Source organism: Chroicocephalus ridibundus, chromosome 2 (genome assembly GCF_963924245.1).
Source record: "Chroicocephalus ridibundus chromosome 2, bChrRid1.1, whole genome shotgun sequence".
NCBI classification, from domain to species: domain Eukaryota; kingdom Metazoa; phylum Chordata; class Aves; order Charadriiformes; family Laridae; genus Chroicocephalus; species Chroicocephalus ridibundus.
The window spans coordinates 123,772,573-123,799,280 of record NC_086285.1 but is presented as its reverse complement, the minus strand read 5'-3'; the positions used below and the strand labels follow the sequence as shown (position 1 = coordinate 123,799,280).

Genomic DNA, 26,708 nt, shown 5'->3' with positions numbered 1-26,708 from the left:
GGGAACCACAGATGCTGCTCAGGATGAGTTGCTAACAGAACTGTGTCGCTCTGGCTGTTTGTTGGGTAAAACACTCCCCCAGAGGAATTTCACTTTTCCTAAATGAGTAGATTCCTGTTCATCCTCTGCCTCTTTTCCAGCTCCATAGGTGAGATAAAAATCCCTATTTGCCTGCCTTAAACTTTGTCTAGAAATACTGTACACTGGTTTACTATTAAAAGTACTGTACCTAGCAGAGTGGACACAATGTGAAAACATGAGTAATGATAATAGCTACTTCCTCAACTGCATGAAATATATGCAAACCTTGAATGATTTTTTAAATAGGAGCAATGTGAATATGGTTACATTCCAGCAGTTTCTAGAGTGTATTTCTTAGCAGTACATAGGTTTTTCCATCTTCACAGTTTTGCTCTGTTGCACAAAAAGGAAATGTTCCAAATTATTGCAAAAGTCCATGAAACATCCTTAGGTTTTGTCAAATCAATCATTTGTATAAAAGCGAGGGATAGCGCCTTATACGGTTTTGTGATCTTGGCTTTGTCTGGGATTATAAAGTGCCTGTATTGTCTACATTAACTATAGACCTTGCGTTATCACCGGTCAGCTTCTTCAGATGTAACAACACAATAAGGACTGGCGCTGATTCACTGTTCACTGTCAGTGATATTTCTTTCAATTAGTCTTCTGTCTGTTGCTGTAAAGAATAACCTTGCTTTGGGGGTGGAGGAGAAAAGCAGGCAAAAGAGTTGTTTTATGAAAGACTGTTAGAAGGCCAAGACATCTTTAAATAATTGGCTAAAGAAAGCCTTTACCAATATATTGCTTCTCAGAAAAACACCATGCCAAACTGGAGTTGTATCTATAGGATCATAAGAATCAAGGATTGTTCAAGTCAGAAGGGATCTCAGCAGTTCTGTAGTCCAGCCTCCTGCTGAAGCTAGACTCAGCCATGAGCTCAAGTCTTAAAAACCTTCAAGGATGGAGACTGTGTAACCACCCTGTGCAGCCTGTGCCACTACCCCACTGTCTTCATGGTGAAACGATATTCCCTCATATCCAGTATGAGCATCTCTTGTTTCAAGTTGGGCCTGTTGTTTCTTGTCCTCCCACCACGCACCATTGTGAAGACCATGGCTCCATCTTCTCAATGATCTCCAATAGTTACTGGGGGCGGGGAGCACACTGTTAGGTGCCTCCAAAGCCTCCTCACCTCAAGGCTGAACAAGGCCCAGTCGTGCAGCCTCACAAGGCAAGTGGCCCAGCCCTGACCATCCCAGTTTGGCAACATCTGCAAGTCTGATGAAAGTGCACTCCATTGTCTCCTCCACACCATTTATGAATATGTTAAACAGTCCAGGTCCAGGGATAGGCTCTGCACTGCTCCACTTGTTAGGCCTCCAGGAAGTGTAGAATCCATTAGCCACCACCCTCTAAGGCCAACCATTCAACCAGTTATTTTACCATCTGGTTGTTCAGCCTCTAAACTATAACATCTTACCTTGGACGCAAGAACATGATGCAAGACAATGTCAAAAGCCTTGCCAAAGTCATGGTAAATGACATCCACTGCTCTCCCCTCATCCACAAATCAAATAATTTCTGCATAGAAGGCAATCAGGTCAGTCAGGCATGGTTTACCTTTGGTCAATCCATGCTGGTTGTTCCAAATAATCACCTTCTCCTTCATGTGCCCAGATACCTGTTCCAAGAGGACTCACTTCATGATTTTCCTCAGTGAGGATGACTAACCTGTAGTCTTCTAAGGCTGAACTTTTGGTCTTTTTTGAACACAGATGCAATAGTTGACATTCTGCCGTCACTGGGGATCTCCCCCAGTTTCTACAACCTTTCCAAGATGCAAGACAGCAGCCCTCTCTGCCTCCTTGGATGCAGCCTATCTGGTCTCATGGAGTTTTATGGCTCAAGTTCTCAAAAGTAATCCTTCACTTGGTCCTTACCTATTGCTGGTAGTTCTCCTTGAATCCTTAAACTACATTCAGAGATTTAGGAGTCCTTGTTGGTAGACAGTGAAGCAAACAAGACATTGAGGCTCTTAGCTGTGGCTGCTGTCACTAAATCATGTGTCCTCATCCATTTACTACCAGACCACTAAACCTATTCTGCAGTTGCAGACCAAAAGTGGAGAAGGAACAATTTTCTTACTGCCAGGAGTCACAGGTCTCTAGCCTTCCCCATCATTGCAGTCTCCATTTGCCACCCACAACCTACTGTGTTCTCCTGGGGCCCCTCCTTCTGTGCAGCTGGGGGTTCAGGCTGTTGAATGGGTGCACAACGCGCCTTTACAAGGATCAGCCTTCCCAGCAGCATCCAAGATCCAAAGATGGCAAAGAAAACTCACAGAAGAGCCAGAAGGAGAGTACAAACAGTGAACAGGAACCTAAAAACCATCCGAGGCACCTACATGTGCACTAGCCCACAAAGAGCCATGCCAGCTGCCCAGGCCATGCTCACAGCCCTCCAGGTAGCAGTGCTGCCCATGGACCAGTTAGACAGGAAATGTATGCCGTGCCCATACGGCACAACCCCCGTCGGTGGGTCCCTTCTCCCGCACAACTACGAGCCTGCCCAAATGTCTCCCAGGGACACTTTGCTTAGCTGATGAGTGCCGTTGCTGCTGCACGCTTGTGTTTGCATAACAAAGCCCTCATTTTCACAACGCAATTTCAAGCAAGTACATTTCATTTACCATTTTGAAAATGCCTTTTTGTGTGGAATAACAAGAGTTACTTGCAGTTGGATTTTATCGAGTAGATCTTTCTTACATGATCAGATTTACCTCAAGGAGAGTCACAGAGCCGTAGCCACACTACTAAAATACATCTAGCATAAATTTTTCTTTTATAGGACATGTGAGAACATTTTCTACCAAAATGTAATTCACTATATTAGCGTAACATGTTAGAGTATTAAGGCTATTTCACCAAAGTTATGATATCCAAGTTTCAGGTTCCTTTCAAGAGCACATCCATGAGACTGGATATAACATGGAACGAAGACAATCTGCCTTATGACCTAAATAAGACGGTCATTTGGTAAGAAGCCAATATCCCTGAATGGTAAACTGTCTTGAAATGATTCATGGAAATGTAGTTTGGGCCCTGTTGCTATTAAATCAAATGGAAGTTTTCCCACTGAAATAAATTGTTAAGGATCTAACCATAACAGATCTAATCATAACATGGAGGTTTCCTTAGACAACACGCAGTACAAGAGAACTTTTCTTCAAATGGGGTTTACTCTATATTTTATGCAAGTTCCAAATGATTAAAAGGACTTAAAGGGGGGGTGGGAGAGAAAGTAATCCTAACTCAAATACACTTCAAGGACCAAGGTGCATGAGAACACAGGCAGTGCGGCTTGCTTGGATTTATTCACAGACTTGCCCTCGTCTTTTTTAGCTGTCGCTCCCGTCCTCCTCTTTCTGTGCTGAGAATGTTTACCCACTGACTCGCCACAGGCCGTCCTCCTCAGGACAGCTCCAGGTTTTATTTGGGCTTCTTGTAAACCATTGTTTTATCGCCCTGACTGGCCATCGCATCTTGTATAAATAGTTCTCAGGAGGTTGTTTTGGGGTTTGCTTAATGCTTGTGGTGATTTTTAGTCTGAGCATAGTCAGGACTCTAAACAATTGAGAGGGCAGGCTAGTTAGGTCAAGGGAACATTATTGGGTTGGAGGTCATTAAAATTACTTACCTGTGTTATAAACATCCCCAAGCATTAGAGCTATTCAGTTCTAGTTTCTACTGTTCATGCGTTTTCTGAGATAGATAGAGTGGGTTTTTTTAAATACACTTCATTTGGGCAGAAAAAGTGGACATATTTATTTCCTACTTTTCATCATTTCAGAATTTTAATACAGAACCAGCCTCACTGCTATGAAGCCCTGTAGCTGCTACTACATTATTAATATAGTTTATTTATATTAGCTTGCTTTCACTCTGTTGTCTTTAAAGAAAATCCATTGTGAATAAATTCACAAAGTTGCAGGAAATTGCTTACATTTAAATCCAAATAAGTTTTTTTTTCTTAAAAAGTTATAAAAAAAGGTTTCTGCATACTTGTCACAGGCCCACCAATTTTCTTTTCAACAAGACATTTGGTAAAAGCCAACTACGAAAAAGCTTATCCAAAAGTTACATGCCAATATTGATCTCACTATATATAAGAATAGTATATATATATACACTACAGAAATGTTAATCATGTGCAGATGACTGAACTCAGTAGTTTTGCAAGTGAATTCTATGAAAAAAAAAACGGTTCTTTAAGTATGCTCACAGAATACCATTGAGATCAATAAATGGAAACAAAAAGCTCTATAAAACCTCCTTACACTGGAAAAGGACACGACTTAAATTAAATTAATTTTAAAATTTATTTGCTCCACTCAGTGCTAACCCCTGAAATAGACACATTTAAACTGATTTAAAGTTAAATTAAACCAATAAAATCACTGCGTGCATTGATGTAAGCACACGCGCGCTAGCGATGTGCTTTCATTTAATTAGATCTATTTAAAATCAGTTTTCAGTGGAACTTTGCACGGCAGACAAGGCCTATGACTCCTTGCTGTCTCTATTTTAGTTGCATACTAAACTGAGTGAGAAATTCTTCTGGTTAAATCAGGAGCCAAAAGTTTGGCACAGTTCAGTCTCCATTCAGTATATCTACAAATATTTATATTGACTGTAAGATGACAAGCTTCCCAGCATCCCCTGGTCCTGGCGCCCTCAATATCCTTAAATGAGGGGACATTCAGCTATTCAGTCTAAAGGCCTTTGATAGTACAGCACTTACTGTGAAATGCGTTGTTTGGGTTAGCTGAATGTCTCTGTCACTTATTTCCCAGAGAGGATTTGAAAGTTATATATGTTTAGCAACTACTGTATGCTAAAGACAAATGGATTTCCACATGGTCTCATAATCTGCTGGGAAACTGTCTCTCTCTAACGCTTGAAAAATTGCAGAACAAAAAAGAAACAAAGGAAACAGATAAGAAAGCCTTTGTGTTTTGGAAAAGAGATGGATTGGGGGTGGGGGTGTATGTTGAATGTTTGGGGGGTTTCTGCCAAGAGCTTGCTTCTCCGTTCCTTCATCCTTTATGAAGTTTTTCCCACCAGCTCTGTCAGTATAAAAAACTACTAAGTTAGAAAAAAAACAGCTCCTACCCACTTTGCATAGATGGAGCTGTTTATACAAGGGCATTAACTTTAAAAAAAAACAAAAACAAAAAAAACCCCAAGAATTAGGTTGTGCATAAGACCTTGGGATAAGCAGGTAAAGGATCGTGTGAGTGGATCCACGCCACGCACCAGAGTTACTCTAACAGCAGCTTAAAAACTACATCCTCAGCAGACCACATGCAGAACTGTAGATAAAAACATAAAGGTCATAGTTCTTGACTTCGTTTTCACAGTGCAAGTCCAAAAACAAAATTTACAGATTGTATCTAGCAGCCTGCTTTAGCCATGTCAGTATTAAGGGGAGTACAGGCACCTAAACATGCAGAGCTATTGACAGTGCCACTACTTCCACCCTGAAGGCATCTGAACTCACTTGGTGTCTCTATTCAGAACCATGCATTTCCCCACATGAGTAGTAGTATGTGTGGAAATATCTTAGTCCAACAAGCAGCTGCCTGGCACGCACCTGCTCTCAGCCTTTATGGGCATATTGACAGCTCTGTGAGTCCATCACAAGGCACTGCACCATGGCCATTGAGGAGTGGCATCCAACAGACACGACCTGTAGGAGACTACATTTCGTTGAAATGTGGGAGATCCGAAATGGGTTCTCACCTCAGCCATGGGTGATCTGAACCCTAACCTCCAAGATCTCCAAGACACGGGGGATGGTGCAGCACTCAGGCTCTCAGGGGGCCTGAAGCAAACACCCCCCCCACTGAGGATGCTCAGCTGAATGGTCAGGAAAGGAGGACCCCCACCAGCAACGCCTACCAGGCTCTACAGAGAACACACATGAATGTGTATAAACACGCACAGAGAGAAAGATCCAAAGACAGATTAGCTATCTTGATGTCTAATGGGTTAACCCCGATGGACATACTACTTATTATTACTGTATTCAGAATGGGAATGATTCAGCCATCCTTGTATTTTCCAAATTATTATCTGAGCCTGTAGGAATCTTTTCTGGGGGAAGGGAAAAAAAAAAAAAAAGGAAGAAAAAAAAGTGTTAAGCTTGTGTTAAATCCATCTGCCCTGGCATTATAACCAACCAGAGGCAAAAAAAGTAATTTCTCAAAATAACACCAGTACAAGCTATTTAAATTCAAAGCAGCAAAGAAGTGTTTCAAACAAACTTCCATAGGAATAAAGTGAGAGAAGCAAGTAAATACCTCGTGATCTTGCTTATAACCAAACAAACGGGGAAACGCATGTTCTTTGGATAGATCATTGCAGAGCAATTTCCAAGGGAAATTCACAAAATACTAAGCTGGCTCTTGCAGTTTGAATGCAATGACATGATGAGTTTCTTGCAAATGTATGCCAAAAAACCTAATCCAAACTGGAAAGAGGAGAGGAAAGCTCCTATGAGACAGTTTTTATAAAAGCTTCATTCAGGGCCTCCACCCTCATGGACTGTACCAGCCACCTTCGCTTTTCCGCTCTGCCTGGTCCAAGAAAGCACCGACTAGTATATTAAAAATGCTGGCTTTAAAATGTTTGGGAATGGACAGTGACAGCAATATATGTTTTAATAATCAGACACAGATTATCAGATGACCTTTTAGTCAAAATGAGGTATGGAGATTTAGGTCTAACAGATTACAAAATGAATAAACTAAAGTAATATGGATGGGGAAAAAAATATGAAAAGATTTCAAATTGCTCAGTCCCTCTGAGAATCAGGGATTTTTCTAGTGGAAAAGTGTAGTCAGGTTATTAAAACATAACGTTGATTATCTGGAGATACAGGTTATACCCTGTTCCCAGTCTAGTAAATAGAAGTTTTTGACACTTATAACTAGGATTTCAAGCAAAGGCACTTCTTACAGCTGTACAATCAACTTCCTTAGGAAAGGCATTTAACCCCTCAAACTTCAGCATTCCCATTTCTAAACCAAAGCTAGATCATTTCTTACGCCACAAGCACATTGGGAACCATAACTAATTTTTCATAAAAAACTGTAAGCTACAACTTTCTACATATAATCATCATTTTAAAAAAATACTTCTTTAACTAACCCCCCTGCACTCTAAGTACCTTTCACGTGCACCACAGGTTTTTTTCCTCAGTTATGGCTTTATAGCAAGGACCCACCACTACAAGCGGAGAATATGCTTGTACTTAGATCCCAGTTAAAAATAAGATCACGAACACTGGTATGACTTATCTGCTCTTCCAGAAAATGAGTGGTCATCTATCTACATGGTCAAGATACACAACCGAATCTCTGGGAAGGGATTTTCTGTGTCTGACTTGCTTTCTTTCTCTCCTTCCTTATCCCCAACACCAAGACTTGGCTTCTTCAGGCTCCTTCCATCTGCTGCAGCTTTCATCTCCCATTCACCTGCTGTCACAACTCTGTGTATTGAATGGCAGCAGCTAATAAAACTATGCTCATGGCTTTATAGCCTTTCATAAAACTACTCCATTCTGTGCCCTTTTTTTGCCTCATTTCTGCTGTGGCTCTGTGTACACCCAGTGTATTGAAGAACAAACCTCCCTTGTGACTGTGTGAAATAGCACTTAGTGGCTTCACAAAACTGGTATTATTTTTAAAGGGGTATTTCATTTCTCAAACATGCTGAAATTCATTGAAGTGTTTTGTGCCATCTGTTTCCTCTTTGTAAATAAATAACTCTTTCCATTATGACAACCACTATGACAAGCTACTAATATTTATGAGGCTGTAGCAACACTCACAGGAAGGGAAGAAGTAATGTATATGTGAACAGCAAAGAGAATCCCTTGCAGCTTTAGGTGAACTCGGAAGCAGTCCCCAGCTCCAGAATGAAGATGATATCCTCATGAGTAACTCGGGAACACCGAGGTGTAATTCTTACATAAACGGATGTCTGTATTCCCATATCCACCAAAGACCCCCAGGGGATTTCAGCCCGCTTCGAGTCAAACCCACCCTTTCTTGAATGAGTTCAAACAGTGGTTCAGTGACATCTCCATGAGATCGGCCGCTCTGCCGGCACAGCTGGCTTTCCGGTGAGGTTGGCTGGCTTTAAGTGGAAACTGTCAGTATCTGCCAAATGGTGGCCAGACACTGGAGCAGACTTAACCAATTAGTGGAATACCCCATCTAATGGCTGGATGCGATTTCCCTGGGTGTGTGTGTGGGTGTGTGTGCACGCTCCACCTGCGTGCTACCACATCTGAAGGCTGCGGTGGTACCCGCACAGGCAGCCTGTCCTGCCAGGTGAGCCAAATGCCAGGCAGTCTCCTCCTGGCTGGGCCAGCAGAAGCCGTTTCAAGTTTGCCGCAGCTGAAAAGTCGCTGTGTGCATGTTTTACGTAAGGGCCTGTAGGAGCCGGAGTGGCTCGCTCGCTGCCCACCAGTGAGCTGTGAAACACAGGTGATTAGTTCCAGATGCTGTTTCAGCGCCTTTCCTGCTGTGGAAAGTGTGCAGAAGTCACTTCTTTTGGTTTCATGGGACTCCCCAGAAATGGAAAACACAGCAAAAGTCAGGGTGGATTTGTTATCCCTCCCTCAACATCAGGCAGACTGCAGCGGCAACAGAGACAGCTGTGGAAAGACTTCTCCATGTGCTGCGGGATCTGTGTTACACTCACTGTGGACCTTACAGCTGATTCACAATGGACCTTACAGCAAGAAGCAGAACCTGATGTTAAGTTCCTATCCATTGTCACAGCATGCCCAATGCTTGCAGCAGGTTTGCCAAGCCCAGGACAGTCCCATTCACACTCTAACAGGGACCTTGCTTTGGACAGGTAAGAGAAGTGCCTTGTAGCAGAAGGCACAGGAACAGGATAACTGCTTCAACACTCACTAGATATGATCCACCTGTTCATGCCTCCAAACTTTCTCCGTCAGGTTTTGACCAACTGCGCCAGATCAGTCTTTCAAACTTCTTCTAAGTTTGTTTCTCTTTAAAAAATCTCACTACAGGAAAGCCATTTTTCTCACCACTTCTGAATTATAATAAAAGCATATCACGTAGCTGCATCTGATAACTGACTGTATAACAATCACTTGTAAACTCAAAATGTTTTCTTCCTAGCACACTGTGATCACAATCAACATGTAATCTTGGTAGAACTTGCCGTTTACATTTTGCATATTCAGGGATGGGAGAGAATCCGGGGGAAAAAATGGGGCTGAGCCTGCAGTTTTCAGCCATATCAGAAAATATAGTTTCTTAGAGCCTGAAAACGTTCCAGTGTAAAACATTTTGGGCTCATGGAAAGGTAATTGTGCAAATATACAGGCCCTGTGTAAACATTAATGTATTTACAGGCTTCTCGAAGGATTTCAATCAGGCAGCTTGTTGGCTCGTCTTCGCTCTCCTTGTCGTTATTTTTCTGTACTCGTGCTTCTATTGTATACGCTTGGTTATGAGGACTGCAGTCAACTACCAACACAGTTCCAAGTGCAGTGGGTCAGCAGTGAGCTTTTACTCGCCTCCAGCCCTTTCTCGGGAAGGAGGGTGCTGGTGGCCCAATCGCTGGCAGCCCTCCTCTCGGCCAGCTCCACACTTGCTCCCCTCATCCACTGCTCCGGGTAAGCCTGCAGCTCCTAACCTTGAGGGCACAGCGCCAGCTCCAGCTCTCATCCTGGACATTTTAGGAAAGGGAACGGCTAAGGGTGGGAAAGGTTTATTTTAGGTTGGAGGAAGGGTTATATCTGCTGGTATTTATTGTAGCATGGGAAGTTTAATTTGCTTTATTTGTTCAGATTCCGCTCTAAAAATAAACAGTAATGCAACCAGAATCTTGGGCATCTTTTTATATCGCTTTACCAATCTAAAGAAATAAAGTCATTTTGATTCATGTAGTACCTTTAGGTAGTAGCTTCATTAAACAGTCAAAATTAGAGCAGGTCGAAAATCATCTTCTAGAGTTCACAAGAAATTTTGCCTTTACATAAGGCCTTTCGTTTAAGAACTTGACAATACTCGCAAAGACAACAGACGCTGAAAGCCACATAAGGTACATAGGCACTATTTTCTTTCTGTAACTGAGAAGACTGAAAAATAAATTGGTTTGGCCAAAGCAACATAAAGAAATGGGGCAGACCCAAAACCAGAACAGCCATTCCCCCCCAGTCTCCTGCGTCCCTCCATATAGCCGACCTCTTCCTATCTCACATGAAGACTTATATTAATATGATTATGCTGTTTGCATTGACTTTTTCCCTAAGAGACATTATTCTGATTTTGACACTGAATCACTTCATACTGAATTTTGAAATTTTGGGTGAAATTTAACATTAAAAAATTCTAAGAAAACTGTGTCTCTGAAGATTAAGGCTGAAGAGGCCCGTTAGGTCATTTCTGTAGATCACTCAATGTCACTGAGTCATGTTTTTCCCCAAAATCCTTTAAGGGGAGATAATCAGATCTCCTGAAAACTGCACAGCTAAGTTCATCACCACCTGTGATAGAGCAAAAAATGCATCAACAAGGTAAGTATTGAGGTTAATGTACCGCAGTAACTCTGCCCAGCTGGAAGTTCACCGCGTTTCATGTTTGCATTAAGACAACCTTCTTCACACAGATTCACGTGCACCAAGTCTTTCCCTCTTTTTTTTTTTTTTTTTTTTTAGGAGCAGTCCTGGATAATTTGGAGCCAAGCACGGTATGAAGGCCTGAGCACAGTGAAGCAAGTGAGGATCAGCCTCTTCCCAGGTTAAAAGGATTGCGAAGGGAGACACGCCGGACTTCCCAACAGAGATCTGCGGGAGCTGGTGCAGGGGCAGGAGGGAGCAATAAGTCCTTTCAGTCATCCCATGTGGGCACCACCAATCCCGCGTTAAAAACAAGGCAAGGCCATGCTGCTGTTCTTCCACGCGCATAAAACGACATCTGGCTCTGCCATAGCATTTTTGTCAGGGGGTCAACACCGTTTATGGCTCCGTACAGTTGCTGCTCAGGTAATGGGATCACACTAAACTCAAAACCCAGCACAGGAGAATAGGCAAAAAAATGGGACTAAAAACAGTTCTTTGCCATGTTTTCTTAGCCTGACATAGAGGCAACTTAAAGCCCAAATGTAATTTTAATAAATCTCACCCACATCTCAACACCTTTCCTCCATGTTTTCTGTAGCACCCCAGGTTCTCCCCAGACAAAGCGTGGCCTTGTTACAGCAGCTCCCTTTTTCCTTTGTGCAGCCAGAAAAGGATCCAGCTTCCACTGCAAACACTCTACAAAAGACGGGCTGGATGCCCTCTGATGTGAAAACATTGCCAAGTCCACCCCCTAATGATGCCTCTCAGGATGAAAGTGCTGAGCAGCCATGAAACACGCCGGCTTCTTGCTCAAAGAAGTGAGACGGGATGCACCACGCGTGTCTTGGTAAGATGTCTTTGAATGAACACCTGTGTCAGCAAGACGGGTAAGGAATCTTTCAGTGTAGTAGCTGCTAGTCTAGGCCCAAACCAAAAACACCTTCCTCCCTCCGCAAAGTCTGGTGATTTTCAAAATCCAAAGCCTCATCTAAAAAGTTTGCTAATTACCACAAATTTTATAACAGGCCAAACCAGGACCTTGGATCCCAAATAACCCTCAAACTCAGGTTGTCTCAAATTCTGGATCCAATGTCTGCGGTGTGGGCTAAGGCAAAACGAGAAGGGAGAAACAAAAAAAATCAACCTTGCTCCATGGATCTTTAATACAGGGCCACCTCTGATACACTTTAAGAAAATATAATGAGACCACTATAATATATATTCCAGCCAAAATTCTTCCCTCCCCAAAACAGCTTTATATGGTATGCAATACAGAAACACCCAAGAGACGCTATATGAACTTTGACAAGGCTAATATTAAGCTAGAACAAAACAGAACTACTGGCACCAGCTCCACTCAGCTCTTAAGTAAACTTGTCCCATTAAAAAGTAGCCTCTAAGATATTTTCTCTCTGAAGTGTATAGTAGCTTATAAAAAGCAGGAAGGGTTGCCAAGTCGTAGATGTGTTCAAGTACTCCTTACCCTCATTAAAGAACATTGCCTGGCAGCCAGCAGCTTGGAGTGTTCCAGTGAACCAGATTTTATAAGGGGGGTGTTTACAGTGGTGTGCAATGTAGCTGGAAATCACGGTGCACCGTAGCAGCCCTGTACTAGATACAGCTGTGTTTGGAGCATTATCAACCAAAGCACAGAATACAACAGGCAGGGTGATCAATGAGGTTCCAAAAAAATAATGAGTATTAAGAAAACTCAAATCTCAAGCCTCTCTGCTCCACAGGAATAAAAGCATCCAGAGATGCCAGCGCCTAAATACAAATTAGGTAGTGAAATACCACTGAGGGTCTAGGTCTTGCTTCCACCAGTTTCACATAGAGCAGTATTTACAGAGATATCTTCATAGTGAGCATGTACGTAACTTAGCTTCTTAATGTACCCACTGATTTCCACAGCAGTTAGGATTTAAATTCTTTTCTGGATCTGGGCTTTAACACCACCCCACCCCCTCCTTGTTCATGTAAAGGCTATTTTCTCAGCTCAGTGTCTAACATATCTTCCCCCTAGGGACACTATCCAGCCCTGGAAGGGGAATTGACAAATGGTCAAACACAGGTCTTTTCATCCTTAGCACTGATAAAGAACTGGGAAAGAGAAGACATGCACTGTCTCTCTAACACTACAAGTGCCGAGGACCTAAAAACATGCGTTCTCTTCAGTTTCTCCTTTTTCCTCCCTGCTACCAACCAGCCGCTGTTTTCCAAAGGCTTTTCCATTTCATTTGAAGGATTCCAATTTGTGTGGCTTAAGCAAGCTGTTAGTTATCCAAGTCTTTCACTCTGCGTACACAAATACAATTTATCACCTATTTATAAACACATGCTAGCTACCAGTTCCTACACAGCCGACCTCTGTCCCTGTTACGATTTGGGGAATCCAGAAATGCATAGTTTATACATTTGCGATCTTACAGAGTAATTAATATGGAACAAAGAGGTTGTAGAACCTGCCACACATGTAACTGTGCCGCCTACACTTTTCCAGAGCAGCAATAATGCGGTTGCAAACCCTCAACCCATCTGACACAACCAGAGGAATAGGATAGCCTGCGCAAAATGACATCTGGGTATAGGCATCTGAAGATAAAAAATACTCCCAAAGTGTAGCAAATAAGTGGAACTTAACAGCAGCAGAGCCTCACATACTCTGGGTGGTCACTCTGAGATAAAAGAAAGACTAGAGAAGCAGATAGGCAGGCTCCCACAGCATCGGCCAGTCAGAGAGAAAACAAATGAGAAATCTTGGTCTGCAGGGAAAATACATGTAAAGAAAAGCCATGGCCAGGCACCTTTTTGTAGAATTTTGACTCAAGTTTCAAGGATGCTCAGAGGTGATGAGGAAGCAAAGATAAGGAAATATGTACAGAGACTATTTTTTTTTTAACTGTCTTGCGTTAATCTGTGTATTTCTCATGCTAGGTAAAGTAATAGGATCTTGGGTTTAGAATTCTTATAAAGACTCCATGTTGGGCTTTGTAATTTGTTTCAATTATGAAGTTTTTGACTTTAAGAGGCAAATTATAAATCCAGAGTTCCCTTGAGTCAATATTCAGGGTTTGGAATGCCTAAGCTATAAGACAGATCTAGGGATCAGTCCAAGCCCTGGAGGTCTAAAGTGGCTGAATGGTGAAGGTTCATTTCTTTGAGGAGATAACAAGGTAACAGAGCATCCCAGAAGTATGCTGCAGAGACCAAGAAATGGTCCGGTGCCATAGAATCACAGAACCATGAGAACGGTCTGGGTTGGAAGGAACCTTTGGAAATCACCTAGTTCTAACAGCCCAGCTGTGGGCAGGGACATCTTCCACTAGAACAGGTTGCTCAAAGCCCCATCCAGCATGACCTTAAATGCTTCCAGGGATGGGGCATCCACAACTTCTCATGGCAACCCGTTCCAGTGTTTCACCATCTTCATCGTAAAAAATTCATTCCTTATGTCCAATCTAAACCTACCTTCTTTTGTCCTGTGTCCTATCACTATAGGCTCTGGTAAAAACTCTCTTTCTTTCCTATAAACTCCCTTTAAGTATTGAAAAGCTGCAATTAGGTCTCCCCAGAGCCTTCTCTTCTGCAGGCTGAACAACGCCAACTCTCTCAGCCTTTCTTCACAGGAGAGGTGAAGATCATTTTCGTGGCCCTCCTCTGGACCTGCTCTAAAAGGTCCGTGTTTTTCTCGTACTGGGGACCCCAGAGCTGGATGTAGTACTCTGAGGTCTCATGAGAGCACAGTAGAGGGGGAGAATCACCTTCCTCGACCTGCTGGTTGTGCTTCTTTTGATGTAGCCCAGGATACGATTGGCTTTCTGGGCTGCCATTACGCATTGCCACGTCATATATAATTTTTCATCTACCGATATCTCCAAGTACTTCTCCACAGGGCTGCTCTCAATCCATTCATTACACTGTCTGTACTGATATTGGTGATTGTCCCGACCCAGGCGCAACTGGGTTAAACTTCATGAGGTTCACAATGGCCCACTCCTCAAGCTGGTCAAGGTCCCTCTGGATGGCATCCTTTCCTTCAACTGCACTACTCAGCTTGGTGTCATCCGCAAACTTGCTGAGGGTGCAATCCCACTGTCTACATCATTAATAAAGACATTGAGCAGTACCAGTCCCAACATGGACCCCTGAGAGACACCACTTGTTATTGATCTCCATTGGGACACTGAGACATTGACTGCAACTCTTTGGATGTGGGCATCCAGCTAATTCCTTATCTGTCGAATAGTCCATCCATCAAACCCATATCTTTCTCCAATTTAGCAACAATAATGTTGCGCATGACTGTATCAAAGGACTTACAGAAGTCCAAGTAGACGACGTCCATAGCTCTTCCCTTGTCCACTGATGCAGTCATTCTACAGTAGAAGGCCACTAGATTACTCAGGCATGATTTACCCTATGTGAAGTCAGATTGGCTATCTTTAATCACCTCTCTGTCTTCCATATACCTTAACGTAGCTTCCAGGAGGATCTGTTTTATGACCTTACCAGGCAGAGAGGTGAGGCTGACTGGTTGGTAGTTCCCAGGGTCCTCCTTTTTACCCTTTTAAAAAATGGGTGTGATGTTTCCCTTTTTTTCCAGTCACTGGGGACTTCACCTGACTGCCAAGGACTTCTCGAATACGATGGAGAGCAGCTTAGCAACTCCATCTGCCAGTTCAGATGTGTATCAGCCTATTCAGACTGTGTCTAAGAGGATTTAGACTAAAACTTGGCAGTCTGTAAAGTGTCTAGCTATAAAATCTTTACCAAGTTGTGATACTATGTATTTTGCTTTAGAGTATCAGTATATTCTGTGACCAAGTTATCCAGAAACTTTCTTTAATGATCCTGGAGAGGAAAGGGAAAGGAGTGGGAGGGAAATGAAATTTTATATATATGAAAATATATATGTATTTGTCCTTCAAATGAGTAGGACCTCACTCTGAACCAGGAAAGTAGCTATAATTCTTACCATGGACTTGTCGTCTAACTGGAATACCATGGGAAATTTTATGACTTCTTCCTCTCTGTTTTATCTGCCATGGTACATATAGAAGTCATCCATAATGTCACAGATTGTTTTTATTTCCTCCTACCACATTGCTGGCTCTTTTTCCTCTCATGTCAAATGCAGTTAGATTATACCCAGCATTCAATGTGCCTGCTAAAAACTTTCAGATATGGCTACATTTGGAAGAAAGTTATAAAGTGTGGACAGAACAAGTCACCAATATTTTATTCTTCTACAGGGTCATTTGAAACTAAAAGATTGTCCAGTAGACCTTAATACTGGGAGAAATGTCAACTAATGTCCTGCAAATAGCTTTGGTTGTGGATATATACCACACAAATATGCCTTGAGAAAAACAAAAAGTCTTTCTATAGTAAATAAATAAATTATTTTTACTTGTATTTCTTCACCACATTATCTAATTAATTCTTCAGGAATATCTTAAAGAATCAGCATTTCTTCTAATTTTATAGAAGACAATAGTACAGAGTTCTCACTACCTACAGATAAATGTAGACCTAGCACGTACATTTAGGAGAGAAAACAGTTCTTATTACTGGTTATAAATCCCCACAAACAGCCTTAAGGTTTTGATACTGGCTCATGCACTGGAAGATACACAGGATAGGTTGGATTAATGTAAGTTAAAAAATATACTTTTTTACAGCTATTAATTTAATATACAGTCAGTGGAGGCACTTCCAGAAGACAATTCATCCTACCTGCCTTAAATTGCTACCCTGGGATGGCAGGAATTGTTGCCTGAAAACGTCATTTTATGGTACCAAACACGCAGGAATCCTAGACTACTAATCTAGAAGTTGGTTAAGGCAAACTCCACCATAAGGGATGCTGCACACCCTGTTGTTGTTCCTTTGCTCTACGGCATTGGCTCACAAGAAACAGTCACAACTGTCTGTGAAAACCTCTACTAGATTCTCCATTGGACCAATTGGACCACTAATAAACAGCATCTCACTAGGCACTATAGAGCACTTACTGCTCTCAGGACTCTGGTGACAGTGGTAATTCAGATCCTACCAGAAACTCGAAGAGAAAGGCAGTCTCTTTTGTTGTATTTGTACGGCACGTTGCACTGCGGGGATGTCATTCAGGATCAGGGTCTCCTTTTTGTCCTCTGTCCCTACAAGATCCAGGTCTCAGAGAACCCACACAGTCTCTGTGCAGAACTTAACACAGAAAACTTACAGATCAGCAGTGTAAGAGACCTCACCATTTTCTCCTGTGATGAACAAAAGGTTCCACGTCCAAGTAGGGAATGAGTTTCAGCTTCAGGAGGGAACTGTACAGGGATGTGTTGAACAAGTCACCAACCATCTTGGCCACCATGACAGCCAGCATTATCAGCAGCAAGGACTGGACATCATTTGTGATCTCCACCTAAGGAGAAAAGAGAACAAGGGACTTTCCATTTTTTCATACACCTGGAGAAAATGGCGATGGTCCAGGCAAGGGACTACCTACTTCTTTCACAAGGGAACAGGAAGCGATTGAGTCTGCTAAAAGTGGAAGGGCGCTCCCCCTCCTTTCCCAGGGATGGGTAATCAATCAGCACTTCCACCAGAGAGTCTTGGCTGGTGCGGTGACAGCTCCCCCTCCCGTTCCTATCAGCTTGAAGCACTGCACTTAACATTAAAACTCACATCTGATTCCCATATTTCAGGTGGCTTGTGATAATTTTGAAGTATCAGAGGAGGGTAAGTAGAGATGGAGTAGCCAGATTGCTTAAAATAGCTTGGCATTGTGACAAATAATAAAAAATGCAAACAAATCCAAATATTTTTTCTTTCTTGCTGAGCTCAGGAGATATAAAATTGTTTTCCCATACTGCTGCTTCCTGACAGAACAAGCTCCTTGTACAAACATTGTCTTGAAGAATGCCAGAAAAGGGAACAAGAAGCTTTTAACAGAAGTCCAGCTCAGGAGATCAAGCAGCAGGAACATCACACAGTTACTGTGCTGAACAACATGCGGCAGCAGAAGGCATGGTGCAGGCACCCCTCTCCCCACGATCACGAATCTACGGATGTGGCACTGCAGCGCTTGTTGTAGAGAAACACGTGCACAAGTTATGGTACCTCAGCCAAAACACCTTTCCTAAGTACACTTGCACTTTCTCCCTACGTAATGAGGGTTTGGTCAGATGAGTGGCAAAGCACGTAGCATGTTTTAATACTTTATCCCCCTTCAGCTATTTGGGTTTGCCTGTGCAGTTGGGCACGGCCATCACACCGGTACTGCCCAAAGGTAGGCTGAGTTCCCTTGACTGCACATGTCTAACAGCTGCGGGGGCAGCGACCTAACAAAGCACACCAGTACAACTGCCTTTGAATAAAGCATTCAGAGTGAATCCTCATACACAAAGTAATGTGAATGCACTTCATGCTATTTATGCCCAACTCACAATAAAGTCACATCTTTTTCTTGGTGAAAATGACTGCACAGAAATACTCTCTTTACGCTACCTTAATAAGACTTTTTAGTAAAAACTGCTACCTCCTTTCACTTCCCACTATTTCCCGTACCATTGCATCCTATTAAGAAGGGATATTCATTAGCAGATACCCTGGGATTAAATACACAAACTTTCCTCATACCACTAAGAGGCTTTGGCCCAGAAACTTCTCTCCAATTCAGACAAATTGAATTGCAGCACACTGCCGTTTAATAGACCTCATTAGCTAGAGATTGTTAAGTAGTCCAAGAATCTACATTCAAAGAATGCCAATAAACACATTTCTGCCTGATAAGCTGTAGCAAATTTATCCAGGCCTATACTTTCACCCTCCTTCTGTCTCTGTTCTGCGTTTGGAAAGATAATGTCCAGGGTGATTTACAGTATATCCCAACAAGGGACTCACATGGCACGGTCAGCCGTGTACCACAGGATCATGTAACTGTCCTTTCTGCTTGGACATAGCCAGGGATTTCTAATAACACCACGGCATTCTTTGAATGTCTCCTTAAACCTAGTATTCAACTGTTTTATTTAAAAACACCAGGAACATGTCAGTTGAAAGGAAAAGAGCAACTGTGGGATTTTAAGAATTGCTTCATCATATCTGCCGCAACTCATTCACACAGATGGAGACTCCTTTATTGTGGATTCCTTTTGGGTTTTTTTTTTAAAGAATCTTGCTATGGGCAACTCTTCTGGAATAAAACAGGCATTAAAAATTAATATAAAAACACTCTTAAAAGCTATAAAAGCACTCTAAAACTCTAAATTTAAAAACTCTTGAAACTCAAACTCTAAAAAAACACTCTCAAGTGATTGCTTTAACCTATACAGAATATCTTCAGAAGAGCAAGAACCAGAGCCGGGCTTTCCAGGCTCCCCTCCTTGTTTTTCATCCCATTTTATCCCTTCCTCCTATCCTCCCATCCTCTAGTGGGAACAGTCAAGCTGGCCTGGCCCGGGCCCTCATCCTTTATTGTCACAAACATTCAGCAGCATTTTACATCTGCTATTGAGAAACTCTGAGGCTTGTGCTGGTTTTTCCCCAGCCCTGCAGCCCTCCTGAGTGCTGGGGTCTCGGGGGGAGGGTGATGGCTCCTTTCTACAGCAGCACATTGAACGCTGGGAGCAAGTGCCTCTGGGTTCGGCATCCGACTTCACTTCCTGCAAGAGTTAACGCCTGGCGAGCAGAAATGCTGTTTATCTTTGGCAGGCTAGCATGGCTGAGGTCATTAAAGAAAGACACGTTAAAAGCATTTTGAGCAATATCTTTTGTATGGAATTAAATTGAAACTTTGGCCAAAGTAGAGGTGATGGAGCTGTCCTGAACTCTCACTACAGAGGGAAACTGGAGAGGCAATTTTTGTGATACGAAATTTTCTTGGAAATAGGCAGTACTAGAGCAAAAACCATAAAAGCGAATCTGCAGATGACTTAGAAATCAACTATACAAAAGCATGGAAACCAGATAAAATAATTTTAAAAATTTCAAGAAAATTTTGCATGAAAATTTAACCCATTGTGATACCTTAAGATAAGGTGAAGCTGACCAGTAATTATAAATCAAGTTATTCATGAAGCCCAGCCTAAAGCAAAAGTTTTATTAAGAAATTGATTTGATTTCACATCCAAGTATTTGGAGAACTACAGAAAACCTTATTTCTTTCTTACTGGGGGTTCTCAAGTTGTGGGATAATATTTATTAGCTATAAAAGTCTATCAAATACAAAAATAAACTCCAGAGATCAAATAAGAAATTGCTGGGTAAGGGAACTGCAACAAAGAAAGATTCACACACAAAAGATGCAGTCACTCACGTAAGAAGAAGAAAAAGTATGATGCTCTTGGCGCAGAAGAAAAAGGAAGAATTCATCAAAACCTGCCCAAAACCTGTAGCTAAAACTTAAGTCCCCTAATGACAAGGATGATGGCAATGCAGCAGCAACGCTCTCCTTAGGGTATCTTGATAAAAATCAAGGAAGCACAAGTTAATCCAAGAACCGCGATAAATTCAAGTCATCTTATATAAACATATGGACCCACACAAACCTACACACACACACACATATATATATGTGCTCTTCATAAGGCTTTATTCCCTCTTTAGATAAGGGCCATCTGCTGCCTGCCGAGAGAGACAAAGTGCAGAGCCTCGGCACGCGGCTGCATGAGGAAGTTAGGTCTGGGTGAGCTTGGGTGTGAATTTACTGAGTATTAGCTACTCCACACCAACTGCCCCAGCGGGTACCCTCGGTGCTTGGGAAGTGAAAAACAACACGCTACACCTCCAAAGAGGAGCCCACCTAACCCACGCAAAAGCACTCTTAACGCTAACCTGCACACAAGCCCTTGCAGTAGGTACTAGAAGCATCCACCCAGGGAATTAGTGCCAAGTAACCAGCAGGCTGTAAATTCACGCTGGAGCTCCCCGCATACTAATTCTCCCCGCAGACAGGCTCTTGTAAGCCCAGAACAGCAGCCAAGCAAGCCCAGCCACAGCCCAGCACCATTAAGGAGCCCAGGGCTGGAAGGTCACGCAGCCTCTCCTTTAAAAATACCTATCTGTTCAAACCAGTTCCCAAGGAATCTAAGGAAGGAACAAATTATACAGAGTGTTAAAGAGGAAGAGATAAAATAAAGGTGACACAAGCAGAGAAAGGAAGGGGGGAAGTTGGGGGCAGCCACCAAGCACCTATAACTCTTCAGCCATTAAACGTGATGTTTCATTTCTTGATATTCATTCCAAGCGTGCATTTTAGGGGCTGCTCTTTAGGATGCAATTTACCCTCTGTGCACATTGCCAGACTTTTTTTTTTTTTTTTTTTCTTTTCTTCCTTTTGATCCTACGGGTGCAGCAGGCTGTGCCAAAAAATGTCTTTGCCTAGGGCACCCGTCTATGTAAAGCCAGCAGCGTTAATAGGCGCTGGAAGCACTCGGTGCTGACACTTCATACATCAGCAGCCTAGTAAATTGCACCTATTTTTTTTTTTCAATATTCTCTCTATATACAAAATCTTGAAAAATGTCGTTTACACACATACACAACACAGCCCACAATTAATTTATTAGCACAGTTATTCAAACCTCTTTAAATATCATCTTTGTCACTGGAGGCACTTTTCAACAACCCCCATGGTCCTGAGTTTCTCAGGCCCCCACATCATTATAATCTATTAGGCACCTTCATGTTAGCTCTGTTTTATTATATAACACATAATTATGCATTTCATTAACAGCATCACCAGGCACGGTACATCAAAGGGAGAAAGGCAGCTGCCCAGGAAATTCAAAAAGATGCAGTTTACTTAAAGCTCACTGTTAAAAACCCTCCCCCTACTTTTCAATCAAATTGTGGTTAACATGTTTCAAAGGTTTTACCCCAGCTCACAGAACAGGGTCCAAACAAGCTCATTAGATGCAAGGCTGCTGATACAGTGAATAGTCCCTGAACCCTGGATATTTCCAATAATGTAAAAGAAAAGATGGTCAGCCAGCTACACAGTACAAATCAATTGTCTTTCTTCTACTGAAAAAACACTTGGCAAGAGAGCTCCCTTGCTACTTGCAGCCTACAATGACAAATGCAGAAGAGAGGGCCTATCAAAAAAAAAAAAAAGAAGTAAAAAAGATGTATTTTGTAGTCAAATTCGTTTTTCAAGATTTGTTCAAACAAAAGACAAAATCTCCTTCCCTCCCACAACACACAGACCATCATCCTTGCTAGAAGAAAACTCTCCAAAAGAAAATATTTTTGTCATTCTTCACTTAACTGAAAGGCTGGAATTTGGAAAACATTTGGGGGAAAAAACAAGCAGCTACCGGACAAAGGTACAAGGCAATATGTCTGAGAGCGAGTTTAAAGAGGGAGTAGACGGGAAGGGACATGAAGTCTTGGTACTACCATCCAAACCCAGTAGTTTTGGAGTTGAGGCTGCAGCTGGCACAAAACACCAGCTCTGGCCACAGTTTCCTGGTCTCCATGCCACCAGATTTTGTGGAAGAGTACACAGTCCCCCAGGAAAGCACCTTTTGTTTCTCTCACACACAACCAGAACTTCTCTCATTTGAAATTTTTGCTACTGTTGATTAAAGGCACCAAGAAAAAATTGTTCATGATCAACAGAACACTTTCAAAGGGTGGAGGGCTTGTAGCCAGAGGAAAACTTTTGATCATTTTTCTCTTGGAGCAAATGCCAACAAGGTTGCAAGCTGATCGCTTGACGTAAAGAAGGGAAGGAGAGAACAATTCCCAATTCACAGCAGTAACAGAGCTGTTCATGCAGCTTTCTTGAGAACAGGAGTTTATGGAAAAACATCTCCCAGGATTAAGTTATTTATATTGTCACAGCCGTTTCATAACAATGCAGATCTGCATTTCAATTTCTTTAATCTCTGGATTATGATCTGCTGGCCCTTAGCAACCTGTGTGTTGAACACTTGAGTCACTTTACTTCCCACTTAATAATGTCATGACAAACCATGACTTGAAATGCTGTTATCATGGTCCACTATTTTCATCTGGGATTATGCCAAAAGAGGCACCTTTTTCACGTATCGATCCAGCTCAATACTCCCTCCCTGAACTTCCATGAATCTCACTCTTTAAAACTGAGTGAAAAATATTCCTTTCCTGTGCACTTCACCTTTAAAGAAATCATGTATAGTCCTAGGACTACATCCATTAACTCAACTCACTTTACTGTATCTCCTTATCACTCACCACCACCATTGCTGGAAATTTTTGGAAAAGTGGGATGCTGCAATACAGTAAACATAAATCTCCTAAAAAGACACGATCGTCACGCTAGGCCCAAAAAGTTATGCATTCAAGTTCCCCTCACACTGTTGAAAATGATTATTTCTTGCAGCCTGAGGCACATGAAGCTGTGCATCGTGCTCTACAAAGGGCGGCACACCCAGCGTAGGTTCACTGTGAGGACGTCCTGCCAAACCCCAGTGCCAGGAGGGTTGCACAATTAGTGGGATTCTTCCTCTTCCAGAGCTCAACCCCATTAACTGTTCCAGGCCATTACGAGGAGCAGGCAGCCTCTAGCACCCTAGAGCTTAATTAATGCCAAGACAGAGCACGAAAAAATACCTTAGCACAGGGCGCGTACTTTTTCTCTTTAAGCAAAGTAGTTCTAATTAATCACACTCGTCCACCACTTCTTAATTTACCTTAATTCATAATGTTCCGTGAGATCTCGTCCCAGTTTTCTCTGATGGGGATTTAAATATTTCTGTGAGCTTTTCTGAAGCCAACCAGCATTTTGTCGATGATTTCCTTGTTAAAAGAGAGAACAATTTTTTCTAATTCTAAGATCTAGTACGGCAGCAGGAGATTGCTAAAGAGAACATAGAAATACCCAGCACAGCTAAGTAATCCCTGGAAACATATCAAAATCCTTCAAGCCTCGGTCCTTGGGAACTTGGATGGAAGATGCTATGCAAATGTTTGATTTCTTGTTTCAGTCCCTCAAGGCCTATAAATACATCTGTTTTGACAGGTTGTGGCAATGGATGCAAGTGATATCGGAAACAGTATAGGCGATAGCAGCAACTCTTGCCAAGATCCCCTGGAAAGATATCTATCAGTGATTTTTTTGTAATCTGGCTCTTTATCTTACATACATAGCAGACACCAAACCCTGAAAGGAGGTTTCAAAGCCGCCTAAATCTGTGTCTCAGGAAGGTAACACTGGTGCGTGTTGTGTCAAGTGAACCTTCTATTAATAAAAATAGCAGCATTGTGTATGTCTGTTGCTGAATATGCCTAAACATTCAGCAGACTCACGTATTAAATCTTTTCAAAACAAGCACTGCACTGTATAACAACCCAGCTAAGCAACCTTGTACTTTTTTAACCCACAGTATCGCAGAATTCTTTAAGTCGTGATTCATGAGGATTTTTTGAAATAAGATAGACAAGTGCAATGAATCTGTGTCATAATCAAGCAGCGCTAAAACCAACATCTCCAGAATGCCACGATTCTCATGGCCCCAGCTCCTGAGGTCTAGACAAGGCTGGAGAAGAGAGAGCCCCATGCCTACAGACAGCTGCAGACTGGACAGTGGATTTACCGAGGCTATTTGATAAAAGCTCTACACCACGGGCTTCAGACTTCATTTCAGCTTTAACTTCAGTCGGAGATTAGACCTTAAATATCAGAATAGAAAACTTACAAAAGCTTGTTTTCTCAAAACAAGCGTAGGTATTCACTCCCTGAACCTCCAGTTTCTTAAAGAAGTGCATTACGAAATCTAAGGACCTGAAACCATTCCCCATCCTTCTCCCTGAGAGTACAGTTTCACTTGTTTCATTTTCCAGACAAACTACTGCCAAAAAACACACAGTGCTCTTCCCCTAGTTGGGGCAAATTCAACAGAAAATAGTAGGACTTAATGTATTTAACAGTTTGCTGATCATGCGTTGTTACTCCAATTATTTTGGGGTTAATTTGAATAAGAATAGGATCAGTACAATGCTACTCTGCATCTCCCCTTCTTTGTAAAAAGGTGACATCGCTTGCAATCTGAAATAACTTTAAATACACCATTCAAACACACCGGGCTCCTCCTGACAGGCAGTGTAAGTAGAGCAAACACTTAGCCTGTTAGGAATAACTGTAGGCTTGGAGATTCTGAAAAATTGTTTTGACTAGGGTTTAAACTCTTCATTAGAAAAAAAAATCAGGCAGCTTAGTAACAGAAAATTAGGCCCTGTCAAAACAACTTCTGTGAACCATCTCAGGTGTAATCAATAACGTTAAGTGAGCCCTAAAGTATTTAAGTATGACGGGCTGATGCATTAAACAGCCTAGCACTGGGAAGAACCTGCCAGATGAGTTTCCAAATAATTAAGCACTTCCTCTGCCTGCTTTGAAGGAAACATGATGTGAAAAAAATCTTCAATACTACACGTTTGTCCCAGCTTCTGCATAAGATTTTCCTTTCCCCACTAAAATCAGGTGGAAAATCAACCACGTGGCATTCTTTCCTGGGGAGTTAGAATGAAGACTGTGGCTGTGCGAAGAATCCTGACCAAAGCTAAACTCAGTACAGAATAACCCTGCTTGAGTAACTGTTCTGAACTATTTTTAAGCATCTAAGGAGAGAATAATTTGAACCTGACTGTTGAGTGGCCATGTACGCCTTCCTGCCCTTCTAAGTAAGGACCCCATACTACACACCTTATAAAAGAGCAGTGCAAAAAAATGCTCCCTGATCCAGAGCACGTACCTGCGTACTCATTCTAACGCAAGGGTCAACATCTTCTCTCGCCTATACCAATGTAGCATGACAGATGCTGACATGACCTGTCATGAGCCTCTATTACTTTCTCACATGGGAATGGCTGTTCCGACAGCTGTGTGCTCCTTATATCATTTTCTCTCCAGAGCACTGGGCTATGTTTGCCCCAGGAGCCCAATGTCCCTTTCACGCCCTTCCATCTTAAGCAAGCCAGAGGAAGGCACGATCAGGGATCTCCCAAGGTCTGTGCTGCCAAAGTGCGCCGTGAGGATGCATTCATTTTTTACAGTCAATGCTTTCCCTTGCCTTTGTCTGTTCCCTCCCAAGTATTGCATACACTCTGTTAAACAAGGAGGAGAAAGCAAAAAAAGTATGACTCGAGCCTTCCAAATAAATTCTCTTTCCTTTGAACAAGGCTCAGGCTGAGGAAGAGTGTGAGATGGGAGCAGTTTAACCAGAGTAACCGGAGGTCAGTCTTCATGCTATATAATCTGAAGTACCAGCTAAGTCCAACTCCCACCATCTCCACAGCTGTGCAACTTCATCCTTCCTAAAGCCAGGCACTGCTGGTTCACAAGTTGCACCAGCAACTGCAGAAGCCACCTGCTGCTGCATAACTCACCAGTGGACAACCTGGGTGGCCACTGCCAATTTGGGATAGGTTGTTTTCTTTTAGAGATGCAAGAAGTCAGTTCAGGTCTGGCTCTGCAAGCTTGCCTGAGACACAGCCATCAGGCACTCAAGAGTTTTTCCACCATCACTCTTTCATATTTCAAAATGAGAGAAGAGCTGTCATTTGGACAAGTCCCACTGGCTACCATTTATGCTCCTCTTTTCTGCAATGCTTCTATTTTTCCAGATGCTTTTCACAGCTTCTCCTCAGTGCCTGCCTCCGTTCAGTCTTGCTCACAACAGCAGCCCAACTTTCACCAGCATTCGCCACCACCACTGTGTGCGTGTCCTGGACCCAGTCTTATTCCTCTTCCAAAAAAAAAAACCTGGGGAAAACATTGAAACTTCAACAACAAAATGCGTTGTCCTGCCCATCTTGAGCAGAGGGGAGGCCATGCTCTTCCTTAGGGATTTGCCTCTCTGAGGACCTACAGTAGGACCCTCCTTCCCACCGACAGACCGTGTTCGGCCCAGCAGCTGCCGGGCTGTGCAACCACTTGCTCCTGGTTCAGCTGGGTCCAATAATCAAACAGGGACTTCTGGCCCTGAGCCCCCACTTATTAGAGCGCCCGGTTACATGGGGTTTTTAATTCAAGATGATAA

The 26,708-nt window shown here is 42.5% G+C and overlaps 1 protein-coding gene across 3 annotated transcripts in view; it reads right to left on the bottom strand.

Moving 5' to 3' along the window:
* Positions 1–26,708, bottom strand: part of LOC134510762 (chloride channel protein C-like) — an 82,006-nt gene that overhangs the window by 19,315 nt on the left and 35,983 nt on the right. For all 3 annotated transcript variants that reach the window (XM_063323997.1, XM_063323999.1, XM_063323998.1), the window contains one exon: positions 16,938–17,104. In XM_063323997.1, coding sequence (XP_063180067.1) covers positions 16,938–17,104 — 167 coding nt within the window. The remainder of the gene's footprint in view (positions 1–16,937; positions 17,105–26,708) is intronic.